Source organism: Oncorhynchus mykiss, chromosome 9, assembly GCF_057628025.1.
Source record: "Oncorhynchus mykiss isolate SJ-2025 chromosome 9, ASM5762802v1, whole genome shotgun sequence".
In the NCBI taxonomy this organism is placed as follows: domain Eukaryota; kingdom Metazoa; phylum Chordata; class Actinopteri; order Salmoniformes; family Salmonidae; genus Oncorhynchus; species Oncorhynchus mykiss.
In genome coordinates, this window is record NC_143030.1 from 61,745,481 (window position 1) to 61,767,081 (window position 21,601).

Below are 21,601 nucleotides of genomic sequence, written 5' to 3' on the forward strand. Positions count from 1 at the left end.
GACAGGACTTAGAAAACCGATCCACAACGACCAGGATCGTGGTGTAACCCTGTGAAGGTGGAAGATCGGTCAAAAAAATCCACCGACAGGTGTGACCACGGCCGTTGAGGAACAGGTAGAGGTTGTAGCTTACCTCTGGGCAGGTGTCTAGGAGCCTTGCACTGGGCGCACACCGAGCAGGAAGAAACATAAATCCTCACGTCCTTAGCTAAAGTGGGCCACCAGTATCTCCCGTCAAGACAGCGCATCGTCCGACCTATCCCAGGATGACCAGAGGAGGGTGACGTGTGAGCCCAATATATCAATCGGTCGCGTACAGCAGACGGAACGTACAGACGACCAGCTGGACACTCAGGGGGAGAAGGCTCTGCACGTGACGCCCGCTCAATGTCCGCGTCCAGCTCCCACACTACTGGCGCCACCAAACACGAAGCTGGGAGTATGGGAGTGGGATCCATGGACCGCTCCTCTGTGTCATACAGCCGAGACAATGCGTCTGCCTTAACGTTCTGGGAGCCTGGTCTGTAAGAAAGAGTAAACACAAAACGAGTGAAAAACATGGCCCACCTTGCCTGGCGAGGATTCAATCTCTTTGCCTGCCGGATATACTCCAGATTGCGGTGGTCAGTCCAGATGAGAAAAGGGTGTTTAGCCCCCTCAAGCCAATGCCTCCACACCTTCAAAGCTTCTACGACAGCTAACAGCTCCCGGTTCCCCACATCATAGTTTCGCTCCGCCTGGCTGAGCTTCTTAGAAAAGAAAGCACAGGGGCGAAGCTTCAGTGGCATACCCGAACGCTGAGAGAGCACTGCTCCTATCCCAGCTTCGGATGCGTCCACCTCCACTATGAATGGCAAAGAGGGATCCGGATGAGCCAGCACAGGCGCAGAAGTAAACAGAGTCTTCAGGTGCTCAAAAGCCCTGTTCGCCTCAGCCGACCACTGCAAGCGCACCGGGCCCCCCTTTAGCAGTGAGGTAATGGGAGCTGCCACCTGACCAAAACCCCGGATAAACCTCCGGTAGTAATTGGAAAACCCCAAAAAACGCTGCAACTCCTTTACCGTGGTTGGAGTCGGCCAATTACGCACGGCTGTAATGCGGTCGCTCTCCATCTCCACTCCTGAAGTGGAAATCCGATGCCCTAGGAAGGAGATGGATTGTTGGAAAAACAAGCATTTCTCAGACTTGACATATAGATCATGCTCCAACAGGCGACCAAGCACCCTGCGCACCAGGGACACATGCTCGGCGCGTGTAGCAGAGTATATCAGAATATCATCGATATACACCACTACACCCTGCCCGTGCAGGTCCCTGAAGATCTCATCTACAAATGATTGGAAAACTGATGGAGCATTCGTCAACCCATATGGCATGACCAGGTACTCATAATGACCTGAGGTGGTGCTAAATGCTGTCTTCCACTCATCACCCTTCTTAATACGCACCAGATTGTACGCACTCCTGAGATCCAATTTTGTGAAAAAACGTGCCCCGTGCATTAACTCAATAATCATATTGATCAGAGGTAGCGGGTAACTATATTTCACTGTGATTTTATTAAGACCTCGATAATCAACGCACGGGCGTAAACCGCCATCCTTTTTTTTCACAAAAAATAAACTCGAAGAGACGGGTGAAATGGATGGCTGAATGAACCCCTGATGCAGGGATTCAGACATATATGTCTCCATAGCCTCCGTCTCCGCTTGCGACAGGGGATACACGTGACTCTTGGGATATGCAGCGTCTACCAGGAGATCTATCGCACAATCCCCCAGTCGATGGGGTGGTAATTGAGTCGCCTTCTGTAAGCCAAATCGGCATATTCGGGGGGAATGCGCACGGTGGAGACCTGGTCTGGACTTTCCACCGTAGTAGCACCAACGGAAACCCCTAAACACCTACCTGAGCATTCTCACGACCACCCTGTGAGAGCCCTCTGTGGCCAAGAAACAGTGGGGTTATGACAAACTAACCAGGGTAGGCCTAGCACCACAGAATACGCAGGAGAATCAATAAGGAAAAGACTAATCTTCTCCTTGTGACCCTCCTGCGTTATCATACACAAAGGTGCGGTTACCTCCCTGATAAACCCTGACCCTAATGGTCGACTATCTAAGGCATGAATAGGGAAAGGCATATCCACAGGAACAATAGGGATCCCTAAACTATGAGCTAGACTTTTATTAATGAAATTTCCAGCCGCACCCGAATCTACTAGCACCTTATACTGGGAATGCAGTGAAAAGTCAGGAAAAGAGACAGAGACAAACATTAGTGCAGCAGAGGGCTCTGGATGAGAATGGTGCCTACTCACCTGGGGTGACGCCAGAATGCCCTGCCTGCCCTCTCTATTCCCAGAGGAACCAACCCGGCACCGACCAGCAGTGTGCTCTCTGCGACCTTGAATGGTGCTCCAGCGGGAACCCCCTCCGGTCTCCCTGCGCACCATCCCTCCCAATTCCATAGGTTCGGGAGAGAGGGTGCGGGAGGATGGAACAACCAGACCCCGATCTAGACGTCCACGAGTAGCCAGCATGTTGTCCAGCCTGATGGACATGTCCACCAGCTGGTCGAAGGTGAGGGTGGTGTCTCTACAGGCCAGCTCCCGACGGACGTCCTCGCGTAGACTACAACGGTAATGGTCGATCAGGGCCCTGTCGCTCCATCCAGCTCCGGCAGCCAAGGTCCTAAACTCCAAGGCAAAATCCTGTGCACTCCTCGTCTCCTGCCTCAGATGATAGAGAAGCTCACCCGCTGCTTTGCCTTCAGGTGGGTGATCGAATACTATCCGGAATTGGCGGGTGAACTCCTCAAAATGGTCCAGCGCCGCAACCTCCCTACTACACACAGCGCTGGCCCATTCCAGGGCTTTCCCGGTGAGGCATGAGATGAGGGCGTAACTCTTCTCACGGTCAGATGGTACTGGGGAGGCCGTGGCTAGATACAAGCTCAGTTTAAGGAGGAAACCCTGGCAGCCGGCAGTATCTCCGTTGTATCCCGTAGGTAGGGATAAATGGATCCTCGATTCCGGAGAGGAAAAATCGTTCACGGGAGATTCCGGTTGTGGTGGTGGCGCTGGAGAAACTCCCTGTCTCTCCCAGCGATCCATTTTCATGGCAATGTGATCCATGACGGAGCTGATAACGTCAATCTCCCTAGCTTGTTCCTGAACGCGTTCCTCCAGCTCCATGGGCATAGTGTCCTCTCCTGCTGACTTCATATATTTGGTCAGAGATTCTGTCATGCGTAGATGTAATAGGTGGCAGGGAAGTCAGGCGCAGGAGAGTCAAATGGAGTGTAAAATGGAGTCTTTTAATAAAGTCCACGGAGTATGCTCCATAACACTAAATGTACATAAACATGGGTACAAGGACCCGACGCACACCTATACAACAATCACACTACACTGACAATAAAACAATCTCTGACAAAGACATGAGGGGAAACAGAGGGTTAAATACACAACAGGTAATGAATGGGATTGAAAACAGGTGTATGGGAAGACAAGACAAAACCAATGGAAAATGAAAAAAGGATCAATGATGGCTAGAAGACCGGTGACGTCGAACGCCGAGCACCGCCCGAACAAGGAGAGGCAACGACTTCGGCAGCAGTCGTGACACCTAAAAGGATTTAAAAGGGGTTTATATGTGGTTTTAAAAAACATAAACATTAAAGATATAATTTACTCTTTATAAACTACTTATAAACCCCTTCAGAAATCCCTTTTAAGTATGCCTTAATGTAAAGTGTTACTGGTTTGCTTGTATGTCCCAATGTATGTTTTGTTCACAATAATATGTCTGAGTGTGTTTTTGTTCTATTAATCTGTGTGTATATATATGGTTATTTTGTCATGTATTGTTCATTGTTGCTATGTCAAGTCACTGTTTCCATTACAATCATAAAGCGGATGGTTTATTTTCATATTCAATCAAATGAAAAGTAATTGTGGAAAGTGCCATCAAGGTTTTTATTATTTTACGGCCAAACAACAGATCCCAATGTGAAAAGTGGGACAGGAGAAACTGAAGAGTACATTGATGCGGCTGGCATGCATTCAGTGCGCACAAGGCAAGGCCCACTGCTGAAAGACACAGTGATTGGTAAGAGACCATGCGTGATGTCATACACGTGACGTCATGCACTGACTGAATGGAGGAGATGGCGATGGCTTTAACATGAGTGACAAATGTCATTCAAGTTTGGGAAATGACAAGGAGAAGATTTAAGAATAGCCAATAGTATGATACTTTTCTGGAATAGATTTCCATAGTCCTATGATAACATCCACAGTATCTTCCTTGTGATGTGTTCTTCTGGGGAGATGTTCTATGAAACTTCTATGTTCCGTAGAACTCTTCTGACAAAATGTTACTAGATGGGGCTTAAATACATATGTATTTAGCTATATATCTATGTACAGTAATAGTCAAAAGTTTGGACACACCTACTCATTTAAGAGCGTTTCTTTATTTTTACTATTTTCTACATTGTAGAACAATAGTGAAGACATCAAAACTATGAAATAACACATGGAATCATGTAGTAACCAAAGTAGCCACCCTTTGCCTTGATGACAGCTTTGCATACGCTTGGCATTCTCTCAACCAGCTTCACCTGGAATGCTTTTCCAACAGTCTTGAGTTCCCACATATGCTGAGCACTTGTTGGCTGCTTTTCTTTCACTCTGCGGTTCAAGTCATCCCAACCCATCTCAATTGGGTTGAGGTCAGGTGATTGTGCAGGCCAGGTCATCTGATGCAGCACTACATCACTCTCCTTCTTGGACAAATGTCCTGTTGAAAAACAAGTGAGAGTCCCACTAAGCGCAAACAAGATGGGATGGCATATCTCTGCAGAATGCTGTGGTAGCCATGCTGGTTAAGTGTGCCTTGAATTCTAAATAAATCACAGACAGTGTCACCAGCAAAGCACCAGCAAAGCACCATCACACCTCCTCCATGCTTCACGGTGGGAATTACACATGCGGAGATCATCCGTTCACCTACTCTGCTTCTCACAAAGACACGGCGGTTGGAACCCAAAATCTCAAATTTGGACTCATCAGACCAAAGGACAGATTTCCACCGGTCTAATGTCCATTGATCGTGTTTCTTGGCCCAAGCAAGTCTCTTCTTCTTATTGGTGTTCTGTAGTAGTGGTTTGCTTTGCAGCAATTCGGCCTGATTCACGTCTCCTTTGAACAGTTGATGTTGAGATGTGTCTGTTACTTGAACTCTGTAACGCATTTATTTGGGCTGGAATCTGAGATGCAGTTAACACTAATGAGCTTATCCTCTGCAGCAGAGGTAACTCTAGGTCTTCTTTTCCTGTGGTGGTCCTGATGAGAGCCAGTTTCATCATAGCGCATGATGGTTTTTGCGACTGCACTTGAAGAAACTTTCAAAGTTCTTGAATATTTTCGCATTGACTGACCTTCATGTCTTAAAGTAATGATGGACTGTCATCTCTCTTTGCTTAGTTGAGCTGTTCTTGCCATAATATGGACTTGGTCTTTTACCAGATAGCGCTATCTTCTGTATACTACCGCTACCTTGTCACAACACAACTGATTGGCTCAAACGCATTAAGAAGGAAAGAAATTCCACCAATGAACTTTTAACAAGGCACACCTGTTAATTGAAATGAATTCCAGGTGACTACCTCATGAAGCTGGTTGAGAGAATGCCAAGAATGTGCAAAGCTGTCATCAAGGCAAAGGGTGGCTACTTAAAATATATTTTGATTTGTAATATTTGTAATAATATATTTTATTTTGGTTACCACAGGATTCCATATGTGTTTTTTCGTAGTTTTGATTTCTTCCCTATTATTCTACAATGTAGAAAATAGTCAAAATAAAGAAAAACCCTGGAATGAGTTGGTGTGCCCAAACTTTTGACTGGTACTGTATATATATACACAAAAGTATGTGGACACCCCTTCAAATTAGTAGATTTGGCTATTTCAGCCACACCCGTTGCTTACAGGTGTATACAGTGCCTTGCGAAAGTATTTGGCCCCCTTGAACTTTGCGACCTTTTGCCACATTTCAGGCTTCAAACATAAAGATATAAAACTGTATTTTTTTTGTGAAGAATCAACAACAAGTGGGACACAATCATGAAGTGGAACGACATTTATTGGATATTTCAAACTTTTTTAACAAATCAAAAACTGAAAAATTGGGCGTGCAAAATGATTCAGCCCCTTTACTTTCAGTGCAGCAAACTCTCTCCAGAAGTTCAGTGAGGATCTCTGAATGATCCAATGTTGACCTAAATGACTAATGATGATAAATACAATTCACCTGTGTGTAATCAAGTCTCCGTATAAATGCACCTGCACTGTGATAGTCTCAGAGGTCCGTTAAAAGCGCAGAGAGCATCATGAAGAACAAGGAACACACCAGGCAGGTCCGAGATCCTGTTGTGAAGAAGTTTAAGGCACTGTAAAAATCGAGCACACAGCCATGCAATCTCCATAGACAAACATTGGCAATAGAATGGCCTTACTGAACAGCTCAGTGACTTTCAACCAGGCACCGTCATGGATGTCACCTTTCCAACAAGTCAGTTTGTCAAATTCTTGCCCTGCTAGAGCTTCCCTGGTCAACTGTAAGTGCAATTATTGGGAAGTGGAAACAGCTCACCCGCGAAGTGGTAGGCCACACAAGCTCACGGAATGGGACTGCCGATTGCTGAAGCTTGTAGCGAGTAAAAATTGTCTGTCCTTGATTGCAACACTCACTACTGAGTTCCAAACTGCCTCTGGAAGCAACTTCAGCACAAAAACTGTTCATTGAGGGCTTCATAAAATGGGTTTCCATGGCCGAGCAGCCACACACAAGCCTGGAAACACGTTCCCTGGAGTGATGAATCACGCTTCACCATCTGGCAGTCCATCGGAAGAATCTAAGTTTGGCAGATGCCAGGAGAACACTACTTGCCCCAATGCATAGTACCAACTGTAAAGGTGGTGGAGGAATAATGGTCTGGGGCTGTTTTTCATGGTTCAGGCTAGGCCCCTCATTTCCAGTGAAGGGAAATCTTAACACTACAGCATACAATGACATTCTAGACGATTCTGTGCTTCCAAATTTGTGGCAACAGTTTGGGGAAGGCCCTTTCCTGTTTCAACATTACAATGCCCCGTGCACAAAGCGAGGTCCATACAGAAATAGTTTGTCGAGATCGGTGTGGAAGAACTTGACTGGCCTGCACAGAGCCCTGACCTCAACCCCATCAAACACCTTTGGGATGAATTGGAACGCCGGCTGCGAGCCATGCCTAATTGCCCAACATCAGTGCCCGACCTCACCAATGCTCTTGTTGACTGAATGGAAGCAAGTCCCCACAGAAATGTTTCACCATCTAGTGGAAAGCCTTCCTAGAAGAGTGGAGGATGTTATAGCAACAAAGGGGGGGCCAACTCCATGATTTTGGAATGAGATGTTTGACGAGCAGGTGTCCGCATACTTTTGGTCATGTAGTGTATATACACTGAGTGTACAAAACATTAGGAACACCTGCTCTTTCCATAACATAAACTCACGAGGCGAATCCAGATGGAAAGCTAAGATCCCTTATTGATGTCACTTGTTAAATCCTCTTAAAGCAGTGTAGATGAAGGGGCCGAGACAGGTTAAAGAAGGAATTTTAAGCTTTGAGACAATTGAGACATGGATTGTGTATGTGCCATTCAGAGGGTGAATGGGCAAAGCAAAAGAGGGAGGGGAGTGCAACTCAATATTTAGGAAGGTGATCCTAATGTGTTGTACACTCAGTGTATATAATCCCTGATCACATAGAGAGGCTTGTTGTGTTGTGTTTGGTTATCGCTGCCATGCTTTTTGTGTTCTATTCAAAAGACATTGAAAGCTTCCTTGATTTCCAAATATTTAACAAATCATTGTAAAACAAAACATGGAAACAGTATATCCATGTCAAGACCATTTTAAGAACTCCAAGCCTACAGCTGATGGGTTAATTTCAGATTTAACAAAATAACATTTTGGAAATTGCTTGCAATATTTGTATTATTTTATGGCCAAATCACAGATCCCAATGGGCAAAGTGGTACAGGAGAAACGGAGGAGTACACTGATGCATCTGGCAAGCGTTCAGAGCGCACAAGGCAAGGCCCACTGCTGAAGGACACAGTGATTGGTAAGAGACCACACGTGACGTCATGTACTGACTGCATGGAGGAGATGGCATTCACATGAGTATCACTCAAGTTTGGGAAATAATTGGAGAAATATGGTACTGTTGTAACAGGATCATCTGTTAACACTGAGAAGATACATGTACCTTAAAGGGGAATGTTGAATCTCATCTATTACCATACTGTATGTGCACATCTCAAAGTAACCAAAAGTATGTTCATTTTTGAGAATGGATTTATGTAGTCCTATAATAACATCAATAGAATTTTCCATGCAATGTGTTCTTCTGGGTGGATGTTCTATGAAACTCTTCTATGTTCCATAGAACTCTTCTAACTAAATTGTACATGATGGGGCTTATTTATACAGTATATGTACAGTCAGGTCCATAATTATTGGCACCCTTGATAAAGATGAGCAAAAAAGACTGTGTAAAATAAAGAATACAAATACTGAGCTATATTGCATGCAAAAAAATGACATTTTACATTTTTATACTAAAACAATTGCTCAGAGAATGATTTTGTTGAACAAGTAATAATAGGATCTCCTGTTTTCAATACTCCAGCACCCTCCCCTTGCAGGGATAATGATACTGAGTCTTTATCTACGACAAAATCCACTGCTGGTGTACGTGGCCCAAGAGCTCGATTTTCATGTCATCTGACCATAGCACTGGATCCAATCCAAATGCCAATGCCATTTATCAAACTCCAGGCGGTGCTATGGTCAGATGACATGAAACTAGAGCTCTTTGGCCATGCACACCAGTGGTGGGTTTGGCATTGAAAAACAAAAGCATATGCAGAAGAGTACCTCATACTTACGTTAAAATATGGTGGTCAATCTTTGATGTTATGGGGCTATTTTTCATCCAGTGGTACTGGGGCAACGGCATCATGAACTTTGCCAAGTACCAGGACATTTTAGCCAAAAACCTTGTTGCCTTTGCCAGGAGGCTGACATTTTGCTGCAAGTAGATCTTCCAGCAAGACAATAACCCCAAGTACTAATCAAAATCCACAAAGAAATGTTTAATTGACCACAAATTAAACATTTTGCAATGGACATATCAGTCTCCAGACTCGAACCCCATTGAAAACCTGTGGTTTGAATTGAAGAGAGCAGTCCATAAGAGGACACAAAGGATATCAAGGATCTGGAAAGATTCTGTATGGAAGTATGGTCTAAGATCCCGCCCAACATGTTCTCCAATCTCATAAAACAATTTAGAAAAAAGTTCAGTGTCATTGTCCTCGCAAGGGGAGGGTGCTAGAGTATTGGGTAACACTTTATTTGGATAGTTTGTATGTAGATGCTCTACAGCAGGGTTTCTCAACTTGAGGCCCGCGAGCCGAATTTGGCCAGTGGGTGATTTTATTTGGCCCCCCAAGTGCTGAAAAAATATATATTTGTATTTTTTATGGTTGGACATAAGACTAAAAACACCAGCAAATCATATTTATAAAGTGATTATAATTCTGAAAATCTGTTTTAAAGTATTCCCATGCATAATAGAGAGACACAGTGCCTTCGAAAAGTATTCAGACCCCTTGACTTTTTCCGCATTTTGTTACATTACAGCCTTCATCGAAAATATATCACTTATTATTATTTTACTCAAAAATTCCCTTCATTAATCTACACATGTTACCCCATAATGACAAAGCAAAAACTGTTTTTATTTATTTTTGCAAATGGATTAAAACTATAAAACTTGGGGTGGCAGGTAGCTTAGTGGTTAGAGTGTTGGTCTAGTAACCAAAAGATTGCAAGATTGAATCCCCTGTCGTTCTGCCCCTGAATAAGGCAGTTACCTCACTGTTCCTAGGATGTCATTTAAAATAAGAATTTGTTCTTAAATGATTTCCCTAGTTAAATAAATTAAAAAAATAAATACAATCTATATAAGTATTGAAACGCTTTGCTGTAAGACTAGAAACTGAGCTCAGGTGCATTATGGTTCCATTGATCATCTTTGAGATGTTTCCACAACATGATTGGAGTCCACCTGTGGTAAATTGAATTGATTGGACATTATTTGGAAAGGCATACTTGTCTATTTAAGGTCACAAAGTTGACAGTGCATAGCATGTCAGAGCAAAAATCAAGCTATGAGGTCAAATGAATTGTCTGTAGAGCTCAGAAACAGGATTGTGTCGAGGTACAGATCTGGGAAAGGGTACCAAAAAAATGTCTGTACCATTGAAGGTCCCCAAGAACACAGTGGCCTCCATCAATCTTAAGTGGAAGACGTTTGGAACCACCAAGACTCTTCCTAGAGCTGGCCACCCGGCCAAACTGATCAATCGGGGCTTTGGTCAGGGATGGTCTGACCGAGCTTCAGAGTTCCTTTGTGGAGATGGGAGAACGTTCCAGAAGGACAACCATCTCTGCAGTACTCTACCAATCAGAACTTTATAGTAGAGTGGCCAGACAGAAGCCACCCCTCAGTAAAAGGCACATGACAGCCCGCTTGGAGTTTGCCAAAATTTCAGCGGCAGGGACTGGGAGACTAGTCAGGATCGAGTGAAAGATGAACGGAGCAAAGTACAGAGAAATCCTTGATGAAAACCTGCTCCAGAGCACTCAGGATCTCAGACTAGGGAGAAGGTCCACCTTCCAACAGTACAACAATCCTAAGCACACAGCCAAGACAAAGCAGGAGTAGCTTTGGGACAAGTTTCTGAATGTCCTTGAGTGGCCCGGCCAGAGCCTGGACTTGAACCCGATCGAACATCTCTGGAGAGACCTGAAAATAGCTCTGCAGCAACACTCCCCATCCAACCCCATCCAACCTGACAGAGCTTGAGAGGATCTTCAGAGAAGAATGGGAGAAACTCCCTAAATAGAGTTGTGCCAAGTTTGTAGCGTTATACCCTAGAAGACTCGAGGCTGTAATTACAGCCAAAGGTGCTACAACGAAGTACTGAGTAAAGGGTCTGAATACTTATGTAAATGTGATATTTCAGGAGTTTTTTATATATATATTAACAAACATTTCAAAAAAACAGTTTTTGCTTTGTCATTATGGAGTGTTGTGTGTAGATTTATGAGGACAAAAATCTATTTAATCCATTTTAGAATAAGGCTGTAACCTAACAAAATGTAAAACATTTCATGGGGTGTGAATACTTTCCGAAGGCACTGTATATGTGATCTTATACAAATGTAAGCAAGGTTTGAAAATATTATGTTTTAGTCAAATATGATATCTGTTTGGGCTTCTTGCGGTCAATTTGCAGTCTTCAAATTATGTGTAATTATGTTCCTGCTGTCTTACCATCCGCTCAAGTCCACAATTGCCCCATGGCTAAATCTAGTTGATGATCCCTGCTCTACAGATTATCTACAGACTATCAATAACATTTCAACTTACCCTAACCCTAGCCAAAACTTGAACCCTTAACCTCCCTAACCCTAATTCTAAGCTTAACCCTTATTCTAAACCTAACCTAACTCTAACCTTAGCAAGAAGTTGCTTATCAACAGGTAGTTTGTTGACAGTATAACCTAAATAAAGTGTGACCAAATCTGTTTCTCTGAGCAATTGTATTAGTATAAAATAATATCATGTCCCCATTTTTTGCAGCACACAATATTGATCAGTATTTGTATTTATTTTAAATAGTCATTTTTGCTCATCTTTATCAAGGGTATATGTACAGTACCCAAAAAAAAAAAAAAAAGTTTGGACACACCTACTCATTCAAGGGTTTTTCTATATTTTTACTATTTTCTACATTGTAGAATAATAGTGAAGACATCACAACTATGACATAACACACATGGAATCATTCAGTAACCAATAAAGTGTTGAGATTCTTCAAAGTAGCCAACCTTTATTTTGATGACAGCTTTGCACACTCTTGGCATTCTATCAGTCATCTGGAATTCATTCCAATTAACAGGTGTGCATTCTTAAAAGTTAATTTGTGGAATTTATTTCCTTCTTAATGCGTTTGAGCCATCAGTTGTGTTGTGAAAAGGTTTGGGTGGTATACAGGAGATGGCCCTATTTGGTAAAAAATAAAGAAAAACCCTTGAATGAGTAGGTGTGTCCAGACCTTTTACTGGTACTGTGTATTTATACAGTATATAAAATCCCTGATCTCATAGAGTGGCTTTTTGTGTTGTGCGTTCCTGTATCTCTGTCATGCTTTTTGTGTTCTATTCACAATAAATGTAATGCTTTCTTCCAACCCTAACCTTACAGCTGATGGTTTCATTTCATAATTTAACAAAATGCTAAGTACTTTTGGAAATTGCTTGCAAGGTTATTATTTTACGTCCAAATCACAGATCCCAATGCTCAAAGTGGTACAGAAGAAACTGAGCAGTACACTGATGTGTCTGGCAAGCGTTCAGAGCGCACAAGGCAAGGCCCACTGCTGAAGGACACAGTGATTGGTAAGAGACCACACGTGACGTCATGTACTGACTGCATGGAGGAGATGGCATTCACATGAGTATCACTCAAGTTTGGGAAATAATTGGAGAAATATGACACTGTTGTAACAGGGTCATCTGTTACACTGATAAGAGATGATACTGAGAATATTCATGTACCTTAAAGGGGAATGTTGAATCTCATCTCTTACCATACTGAATGTGCAAATCTCAAAGTAACCAAAAGTATGATTTATGTAGTCCTATAATAACATCAATATAATTTTCTATGCAATGTGTTCTTCTGGGTGGATGTTCTATGAAACTCTTCTATGTTCCATATAACTATTCTAACTATTCTGTAGATGGAGCTAAAGAAATGTACTTCTAATTACTGTTATCTTAAAAAAATAAGATCTGATGCCATAGAAATGCTTGTTGTGTTGTGTGTTTGTGTGCATTATTGTAATGCTTTACAGATGAAGTCGGAAGTTTACATACACTTAGGCTGGAGTCATTCAAACTCGTTTTTCAACCACAAAAATCTTGTTAACAAACTGTAGTTTTTGCAAGTTGGTTAGGACATCTACTTTGTGCATAACACAAGTTTCCAACAATTGTTTACAGACAGATTATTTCACTTATAATTCACTGTGTCATAATTCCAGTGGGTCAGAAGTAAACATACACTAAGTTGACTGTGCCTTTAAACAGCTCGGAAAATTCCAGAAAATTATGTCATGGCTTTACAAGCATCTGAAAGGCCAATTAACATAATTTGAGTCAATTGGAGGTGTACCTGTGGATGTATTTCAAGGCCTACCTTAAAACTCAGTGCCTCTTTGCTTGACATCATGGGAAAATCCAAAGAAATCAGCCAATACCTCCGAAAAAAATTGTAGACCTGATTCATCATTGGGAGCAATTTCCAAACTCCTGAAGATACCACATTCATCAGTACAAACAATAGTACTGCTCTGGAAGGAGACGCATTCTGTCTCCTAGAGATGAATGTACATTGGTTTCAAAATGTGCAAATTAATCCCAGAACAAAGGACCTTGTGAAGATGCTGGAGGAAACAGGTACACAGGTATCTACTATATCCACAGTAAAACGAGTCCTATATCGACATAACCTGAAAAGCTGCTCCGCAAAAAAGAAGAAAGCCACTGCTCCAAAACCGCCATAAAAAAGCCAGACTACGGTTTTAACCTGCACATGGGAACAAAGATCGTACTTTTTGGAGAAATGTCCTCTGTCTGATGAAACAATAATGGCCATGAAGACCATCATTATGTTTTGAGGAAAGCACGGGGGTGGCAACATCATGTTGTGGGGGTGCGTTGCTGCAGGAGAGACTGGTGCACTTCACAAAATAGATGGCTCACGAGGAAGGAAAATTATGTGGCTATATTGAAGCAACATCTCAAGACATCAGTCAGGAAGTTAAAGCTTGGTTGCAAATGTGTCTTCCAAATGGACAATGAACCCAAGCATACTTCCAAAGTTGTGGCAAAATGGCTTAAGAACAACAAAGTCAAGGTATTGGAGTGGCCAAAACAATTCCCTGACCTCAATCCTATAGAAAATTTGTGGGCATAACTGCAAAAGTGTATGCGAGCAAGGAGGCCTACAAATCTGACTCAGTTACACCAGCTCTGTCAGGATGAATGGGCCAAAATTCACCCAACTTAATGTGGGAAGCTTGTGGAAGGCTACCCGAAATGCTTGACCCATGTTAAACAATTTAAAGGCCTTCCTTTCACACGCTTTTCAGTTCTGCCCATAGGTACACCTCCAGTTGACCGAAATGATGTCAATTAGCCTATCAGAAGCTTCTAAAGCCATGACATAATTTTCTGTAATTTTCCGAGCTGTTAAAAGGCACAGTCAACTTAGTGTATGTAAACTTCTGACCCGCTGGAATTGTGATACAGTGAATTAATCTGTCTGTAAACAATTGTTGGAAAAATTACTTGTGTCATGCACATAGTAAATATCCTAACCGACTTGCCAAAACTATAGTTTGTTAACAAGAAATGTGTGGAGTGGTTGAAAAACGAGTTTTAATGACTCCAACCTAAGTGTATGTAAACTTCCGACTTCAACTGTACATTTTCTGGTCTAACCATTATCCTACTCAAGACAGCCCAAATAATAATTTCTTCAGAGCACTACAAAATGGCATTAGATGTTAACATCACATCTGGTAAGTATGTCTGAAACAAATGTAATAAAACCAGTCTTAAGTCCCTAATAGTTTGCTGTTGTGTATGCCAGATCCAGGAGTTCAGTTCGTAAGCGGGTTGTCAAATGTCCATGCCCTCATTGGCCAGCCTGCAGAACTGATGTGTAAGCTGAGCAATGATAATTGTGAAGGGACCTGGTACAGAGATAGCAAGAAGGTTAGACTGAATTATCTTTGTCATTCTCACCCCCCAATATATTTTTATTTGATAATATCTTAAGATAAATTATAATATATATCTTCCCTGACAGTTGACAGCAGATGATGGACACATAATGTCCAGAGATGGTGCAAACCACAAGCTGGTCATCAACCGTTGTCAGGAGGAAGACTCTGGAAAATACCGCTTTGAGGCAGACGGGCGTAAAACTGAGGCAATGCTGAATGTGGAAGGTTAGAAAACGAAAGGCATTCATTTTGGTTATATGTACAATACAATGTCTACGCTGTCTCAACATAATTTGAGTAGCCATTTCACAATACTCAAATTATAAAATCATTATGCACTTAAAAAAAGTTAGCCACTTTTAGTATTCAGATAAAAAAAAAAAAAATTGCAGTTGAGTCAAATGTCAGTTACATTGCATGATCTGTGTCCTATTCAGACCCTCCCAGGTTTGACCCTGATGATCTGTCTGCGTTCTCTCAGCCGGTCATAGTCAAAGTGGGGAATAGCACCACTTTCAAACTGCCCTTTGTGGGCCGCGAGCCCATGAAGATCCAGTGGTACAGAAATGGAGAGGAGCTCCTGGACGATAACACCACCAAGATAGAGAAGTCCTTCACCCAAAGCCGCCTGCTCCTCAGCAAGTGCCAGCGCAAAGACACTGGAGAGATCAAGATCAAGCTCAAGAACGAACATGGTACCATGGAGGCTATCTCAAGACTCATTGTCCTCGGTGAGTTGAGAAATGGAACCAATGTTTGAATTAGTTCAATTCAAGAACGATGATTGAACGGTCTCAGTTCAATCATTGTTCAGAGATATTCAGGTGTATCTGTGCTGTGGACAGTCAGTTCTCTCTCTTAAATTCCAATGCAGAGACATGACTGCAGACTGTTTTGGCTAGGGTAATGTGACCTCTCTCTCTTTCTGTCTGATCTGGTAGACAAACCCACTGCGCCCCAGGGCCCTGTGGAGGTCCTCGAAAGCACAGCCTCTTGTATTCATATCAAATGGAGAGCTCCAAAGGACGACGGTGGCTGCCCAGTAATAAACTACAACCTGGAGCGCCAGCAAGTTGGCCGCAACACTTGGAAGAAGCTGGGGGACATCCCTGGCGTGCCCGAATACAAGGATAACGACGTGGAACACGGCAGGAAGTATTGCTATCGTATCAGGGTGGTCACCGAGGAGGGCGTTAGTGAGATGATGGAGACTGATGACCTCACGGCTGGCACCTTGGGTGAGCTAGTTGTAGGTTTAGTAGGTTTATAGTGGATGTCAACAATGTCACGTAAGTGGTTATATCTTGTCATTAGAATCTACTTCAAAAGTTGTGCTTACGATAACCTTATTTGGGTATTATAACAGAACATTTTGAAAAGTGTTACCCATACACGAAATGTTATGTCATTTCTCTGAAATATCTCAGCCTTTCCTAGCAGCCCTGCCCCACCAAAAGTGGCTAGTGCTTTTAACAACTGCATCAACCTGACATGGTCTACCCCGACCGACACTGGCGGGTCTCGCATCCTGGGCTACAACTTGGAAAAACGCAAGAAGGGGAGTAATCTTTGGAGTCCTGTCAACCCTACAGACGAGCCTATCCAAGGTCTCTTCTTTTAGTGAATTAGGGGCGTTAGTATACCACAGCTTCTTTGGTTTAATGAATTCAATTGTATTGGACTTTCTATGACTGATTCTGTTTCTCCTCACTACTAGAAAAGAAACGTGCAGTGACAGATGTTGTAGCAGGGCACGAATACGAGTTCAGAGTTTATGCTATCAATGTCTCTGGACTCAGCGAGCCCAGTTCCCCTTCAGAGTTTATTTTCGCAAAAGACCCAAAGAGTAAGTCATACATCCTTTCAAAGTGCGAGCAACATGTACAACTATAATAAAACACCATATTTTCTGAAATAATTGTTTATTTAGATGCTTGTTTAGATTGCCATTAGATTTACGACTTTGTGTTTGTTTTAGATCCCCCAGGGAAAGTGGAAGATCTGAAGGTGGCAGACACATCCTACACCGCCCTCTCCCTGTCCTGGAACAAACCCACAGAGGAAGTGGGGGTCCAGGATGAGGCCAAAGGGTATTTTATAGAGGTCAGGCAGGCTGAGTGCATAGACTGGACCCGCTGTAACATCACCCCCATCATCTTGACCACCTTCACTGTGAAAAGCCTGAAGGCCATGGCCATGTACTGGATCAGGGTGATCGCTATCAATGACGGAGGAGAAGGAGTGCCCCAGGATCTGGACAACTACATCCTGGCCATGCCTCCACCTGGTGGGTGACGATGATGCGTTCATTGGGAATATGTTGTATTGTTTGTCTGTTTTAGCCTACATTGGGGATAATCACCCAAGAAGCCTACGTAAGTAAGAGTTACATAAGATGAGTTTCAAATGTCCTCATTTATTTTTGTCACTGTTTTTCAGTGAGACCATGCTTCACCGATAATAAGATGAAGAGTTTCATGGTGGTGAGAGCTGGAAATTCTGTCAGGATCCTCTTAAACTTTGAGGTAAGAGGGTAAGAGGTGAAACTGGTAATTGGCATATGCTTTAAGAGCATGTGCAATGCATGCTATCTTGATGTTTTAAATCCTGATTATGTTTTAATCATCTTGTTATTAACAGGCATCCCCATGGCCAGAAGTCATGTGGCTGAAGGACGATGTTCCTTTGCTGAAGCGGGTCAATATCTCCAACTCTGAATCGTCATCTCAACTTCTGATCACTTCCTCTGAGCGCTCTGATTCAGGGATCTACACCATAGTGGTCAAAAATCTAGTGGGCCAGGAGAGCTTCAGCGTGGAGGTCAGGGTTACAGGTACAGTAACATACAGTAAAGCTCTCCTAGTGTGTTTCAGACTGAGAAGGGATTGGAACTTGCACAAGATGAAAAAGACAGCCAAGGCCCGCACTCACAAAGAAAGTATTTTAAATATCAGCAGTCACAATGAACATCGGCCATAAGTGAATCAACAACAATTACCACCTAATGATAGAATGTCCTCGCGAAGTGTAACATCATACTGACTATCATCTCTGACTCTGGCTGTAGATGATCCCAAGCCTCCAGGACCAGTAGAACTTGAGGAGAACGTCCCAGGCACTGTGACTGTGATTTGGGAGCCATCCCCTGATGAGAAGCGTGACGACCACCTTCACTACTCTGTGTCTAAACGGGACTCCACCAAAGGCTCATGGAGCATGGTGGCCGACCGGCTCTTCAACAACAAGTTCACGGCTTGTAACATTATGCCTGGCAGGGAGTACCACTTCAGGGTCTACGCCAAGAATGACATGGGCATGTCTGCTCCGTCTGAGTCTCCCACTTGGGGAAGCGAGAGGAGGAAAGGTATTAGAAGCCAGGCAGAGAGAGATACTTTGCCATATAAATAAGTCATATAAATCAGCTTTTATGGATAGACAGGTACTAATAACAGTATAATCAATAGCAGTCATTAAGCTCAACATTTGACAAGTACTAATGTGCTATTATAACGGTTTATTACAAATGTATGAACAATCTATGAACCCTTTATAAAATGCTGCTCTTTTAACTTAAGCATTACATGACATGTAAGATGAGCATTTTACCTTTCTGCCATGTTTCTTCTCTAGACACATTTGTGGTAAACATGCCAGCCTACAAAACGTGTGATTTGCGGACCGCTCCAGCCTTCCTTGTGCCACTGAGACAGCACACAGCACCCAAAGGCTACGAGTGCTATATGAGCTGTGCCATAAAGGGAAATCCCAAGCCTCGCGTCACTTGGTACCGCAACAACATCAGCCTCAACACTAACACCAACTACTTGATCACAAACATCTGTGGTGTCTGCTCCTTGCTGATACTCCGTGTGACCCCCAAAGACTGGGGCGAGTACAGCATCCAAATAGAAAGTTCCCTGGGGAGGGCCGAGTCCTCCACCAAACTCACAGTCAGAGGTGAGAACTCCACTGACCTGCTCTGATAAACATGTTTAGTGCCTCGGTGTGAGTTAGAATATTATTTAATGTAATTCAAATAGGGTAATATTGTTTCTCTCTCTCTCTTGCTCACAGAATGAAGAAACATTTTACAGTGCTTCAGTATGTAGAGGCGTTATTATGTATCAAGGTGGAAAATGTCAATTTTGTTATATGATTGAATTAAGTTATTTTCCAAAATGCATGACTGTACTGCTTGTAAGACATGCACTGTGTTTGTTAAGGCTAGTAAGTAAAAATGACAAGAGTGATCGTTTTTGATCATTATGTTTGATGTGGATATTTCACGACCTAAAAGGACCCGAATCGAGATGACATTGACCCATCCTGGGAGTTGGGGTTTCCTAGACTTAAATTAATTCTGATCCTAAATCACTTTATTACCAAAACCCTCTCCAATTTTGTTGCAATGTTAAACATACTAATTTCATGCTGAATAATGTTGACATTCCGAATAAAAACATACTAGAAAGTGACCGAAAGTGTACACACACACACACACATACAGAAAGTGTTGTGTAAAGCCTGTGGAAGGGATGGCAATAGACATGAATGCAGTGGACAGTTTACTGTAGGTCCCATGAAATACTAAATATGACCACAGAAAATAACTGAGCTGTGCTGTCAATTATTTTGAGAACTCAACTATGTCACTTGTAACATGCAATGCAAATAAAGGGTTTGGCAAAGTTGTTGTAATTGTGAAATGTTTTTTAAGGCTTTTTGAAAGACACAAAATGAAGATTTACAACACACATCCCCCCCACCTCTATAGAGCCTATTCATAATTTAGGCTACATACTGATAATTGTGTACGCAGTCACTAAGAAGCTACATGACATTGTCATGACGTTGGCCTGAGGGTAGGTTTATGAAGTTCATAAATACCTCTTACCCCCCTTTTCCTCTCTACCCTACTGATGTTACATTTGCAAACCCCTTTGGTTAACATAGAGATTCTGGGAACATCAGAAGGTGGGGGGAAATTAACTATATTCTGGTAATCCGACCAATTGAGCATATGCAGTGGTACTTTGTCATCTGAGACATTCTCATCAATGATAAGATGACATAAACTCTACAGTGGAAAGTCTACACATCAGAGTTATCGGATTCACATGGAATTGTTGTTCAATTTAAATGTTTGAATATGAAATTATTCGTGATGGGATGAAATGTGATTTTAGCTTCTAAAATGTGAGATTTGGGATTTCATAAGGTTAGGGCTATGCTCAATCAGTGGCCCGCCCCTGTGAAGGGACATGGGCTATAACACTTTTCAAACACGCCCTCCTCTCCCTTCCTATGTAAAGCCTTGACGGCAATGTAACCTCCTGTTCCGAGGATGTGAGGACGACGGTCAGATAATAACTGCAGAACGAAGCCAACATCAGCATGAGCTTTGGTTGCGAATGGTATGAACTTTGAACACTTATTCACTTAAGAATTGATACCTGCTAGCTGTTGAGTTAGCAACAGCAGCTGCAAACGCAGGTTAGGAAGGAACAGACAGAGTATTCTGTCTACCACAAAACGATGTTTCTACAACGTATCCAATTTACCAGCAGAGACATTATTCAAAGGACAAAGGACTCGGTTGGGCAACACAGCCTTCCATCTACCACCAACCTACCGAAGCGCAGCTCAGTAAATATTTAGTGCATTTTCCTTTTCCAAATGGGCGGTAATTTAGAATGCATAAGATACTCTATTTACGATAGCACAGCTTCTCCCTGTGTCCCTCAGTCTTCCCGCTCGTTCACTCAAACCCAGTCCCTTTTCTTTTGTGTAACCAGCTGTCATATCTGTTCCACCAGCTAGGGACGTTTTCCTTTATGACGTAATTTGTAATCAAGTTATGATTAATTATGTGTTTGTGTAATTCTGTGTGATTAGTTAGGTATTTAGTAAATAAATAATTAAACCCAATTTTGTATTGCTGATTCAACTTGTTAGCCAGGGTTGGTGAAGATAACCAAGAATTTACAACTTTCAGATGAGACTGAATTAAGGTGACGATTAATATTGACTGCTATTGATGTAAAATATTACTAGGTCTTTAAGAGTTTATTCGGAAGATAACAGCTCTATAAATATTATTTTGTGGTGCCCCGACTCTCTAGTGAGTTACATTTACATGATTAGCTCAATCAGGTAATATTGATTACGGAGAAATTATTTTATAGAATAGCATGTCATATCACTTAATCTGGCATAGCCAAAGACACGACAACATGGTGGTGCCGAACTAAGGCATGCATAGAAAATTATATACAGTGCATTCGGAAAGTATTCATATACCCCTTAACTTTTTCCACATTTTGTTAGGTTACAGCCTTATTCTAAACTTGATTAAATTGTTTTTTCCGCCTGATCGGTTTCACCTGTCTTTGTGCTTGTCTCCACCCCCTCCAGGTATCACCCATCTTCCCCATTATCCTCTGAGCATTTATACCTGTGTTCTCTGTTTGTCTGATGCCAGTTCGTCTCATCTTGTCAGGTCTTACCAGCATTCTTTCCCGTTTTCCTGTTTCTCAAGTGTTTGTTTCCTAGTTTTCCCAGTTCTGACCTTTCTGCCTGCCCTGACCCCGAGCCTGCCTTCCGTCCTGTACCTGTCTGA

General features: G+C 42.5%; 1 protein-coding gene and 2 long non-coding RNA genes across 9 annotated transcripts in view; 1 reads left to right on the top strand and 2 right to left on the bottom strand.

Moving 5' to 3' along the window:
* The window catches only part of LOC110532433 (immunoglobulin-like and fibronectin type III domain-containing protein 1), a 51,070-nt gene extending 31,400 nt beyond the window's left edge, over positions 1 to 19,670 (top strand). For 5 of the 7 annotated variants that reach the window (XM_036988399.2, XM_036988400.2, XM_090184841.1 and 2 more), the window contains 15 exons: positions 4,005 to 4,112; positions 8,070 to 8,177; positions 12,479 to 12,586; positions 14,847 to 14,971; positions 15,066 to 15,207; positions 15,420 to 15,713; positions 15,924 to 16,220; positions 16,410 to 16,589; positions 16,700 to 16,828; positions 16,961 to 17,269; positions 17,422 to 17,507; positions 17,623 to 17,815; positions 18,050 to 18,346; positions 18,613 to 18,939; positions 19,057 to 19,670. In XM_036988399.2, the coding sequence (XP_036844294.2) occupies positions 4,005 to 4,112; positions 8,070 to 8,177; positions 12,479 to 12,586; positions 14,847 to 14,971; positions 15,066 to 15,207; positions 15,420 to 15,713; positions 15,924 to 16,220; positions 16,410 to 16,589; positions 16,700 to 16,828; positions 16,961 to 17,269; positions 17,422 to 17,507; positions 17,623 to 17,815; positions 18,050 to 18,346; positions 18,613 to 18,939; positions 19,057 to 19,061 (2,708 nt within the window). In that variant the 3' untranslated portion in view covers positions 19,062 to 19,670. The remainder of the gene's footprint in view (positions 1 to 4,004; positions 4,113 to 8,069; positions 8,178 to 12,478; positions 12,587 to 14,846; positions 14,972 to 15,065; positions 15,208 to 15,419; positions 15,714 to 15,923; positions 16,221 to 16,409; positions 16,590 to 16,699; positions 16,829 to 16,960; positions 17,270 to 17,421; positions 17,508 to 17,622; positions 17,816 to 18,049; positions 18,347 to 18,612; positions 18,940 to 19,056) is intronic. The other 2 variants (XM_036988402.2, XM_090184843.1) reach the window with 1 other exon arrangement.
* Positions 370 to 2,671, bottom strand: LOC149981286 (uncharacterized). The gene is made up of 2 exons (XR_016483359.1): positions 2,321 to 2,671; positions 370 to 522 (listed from the first exon to the last, which is right to left on the bottom strand). It is a non-coding gene; the product is annotated as an uncharacterized LOC149981286 (long non-coding RNA).
* On the bottom strand, positions 17,910 to 18,830 carry LOC110532434 (uncharacterized). Its single transcript, XR_002474832.3, has 2 exons — positions 18,589 to 18,830; positions 17,910 to 18,322 (listed from the first exon to the last, which is right to left on the bottom strand). It is a non-coding gene; the product is annotated as an uncharacterized LOC110532434 (long non-coding RNA).
* Positions 19,671 to 21,601: the final 1,931 nt, after the last annotated feature.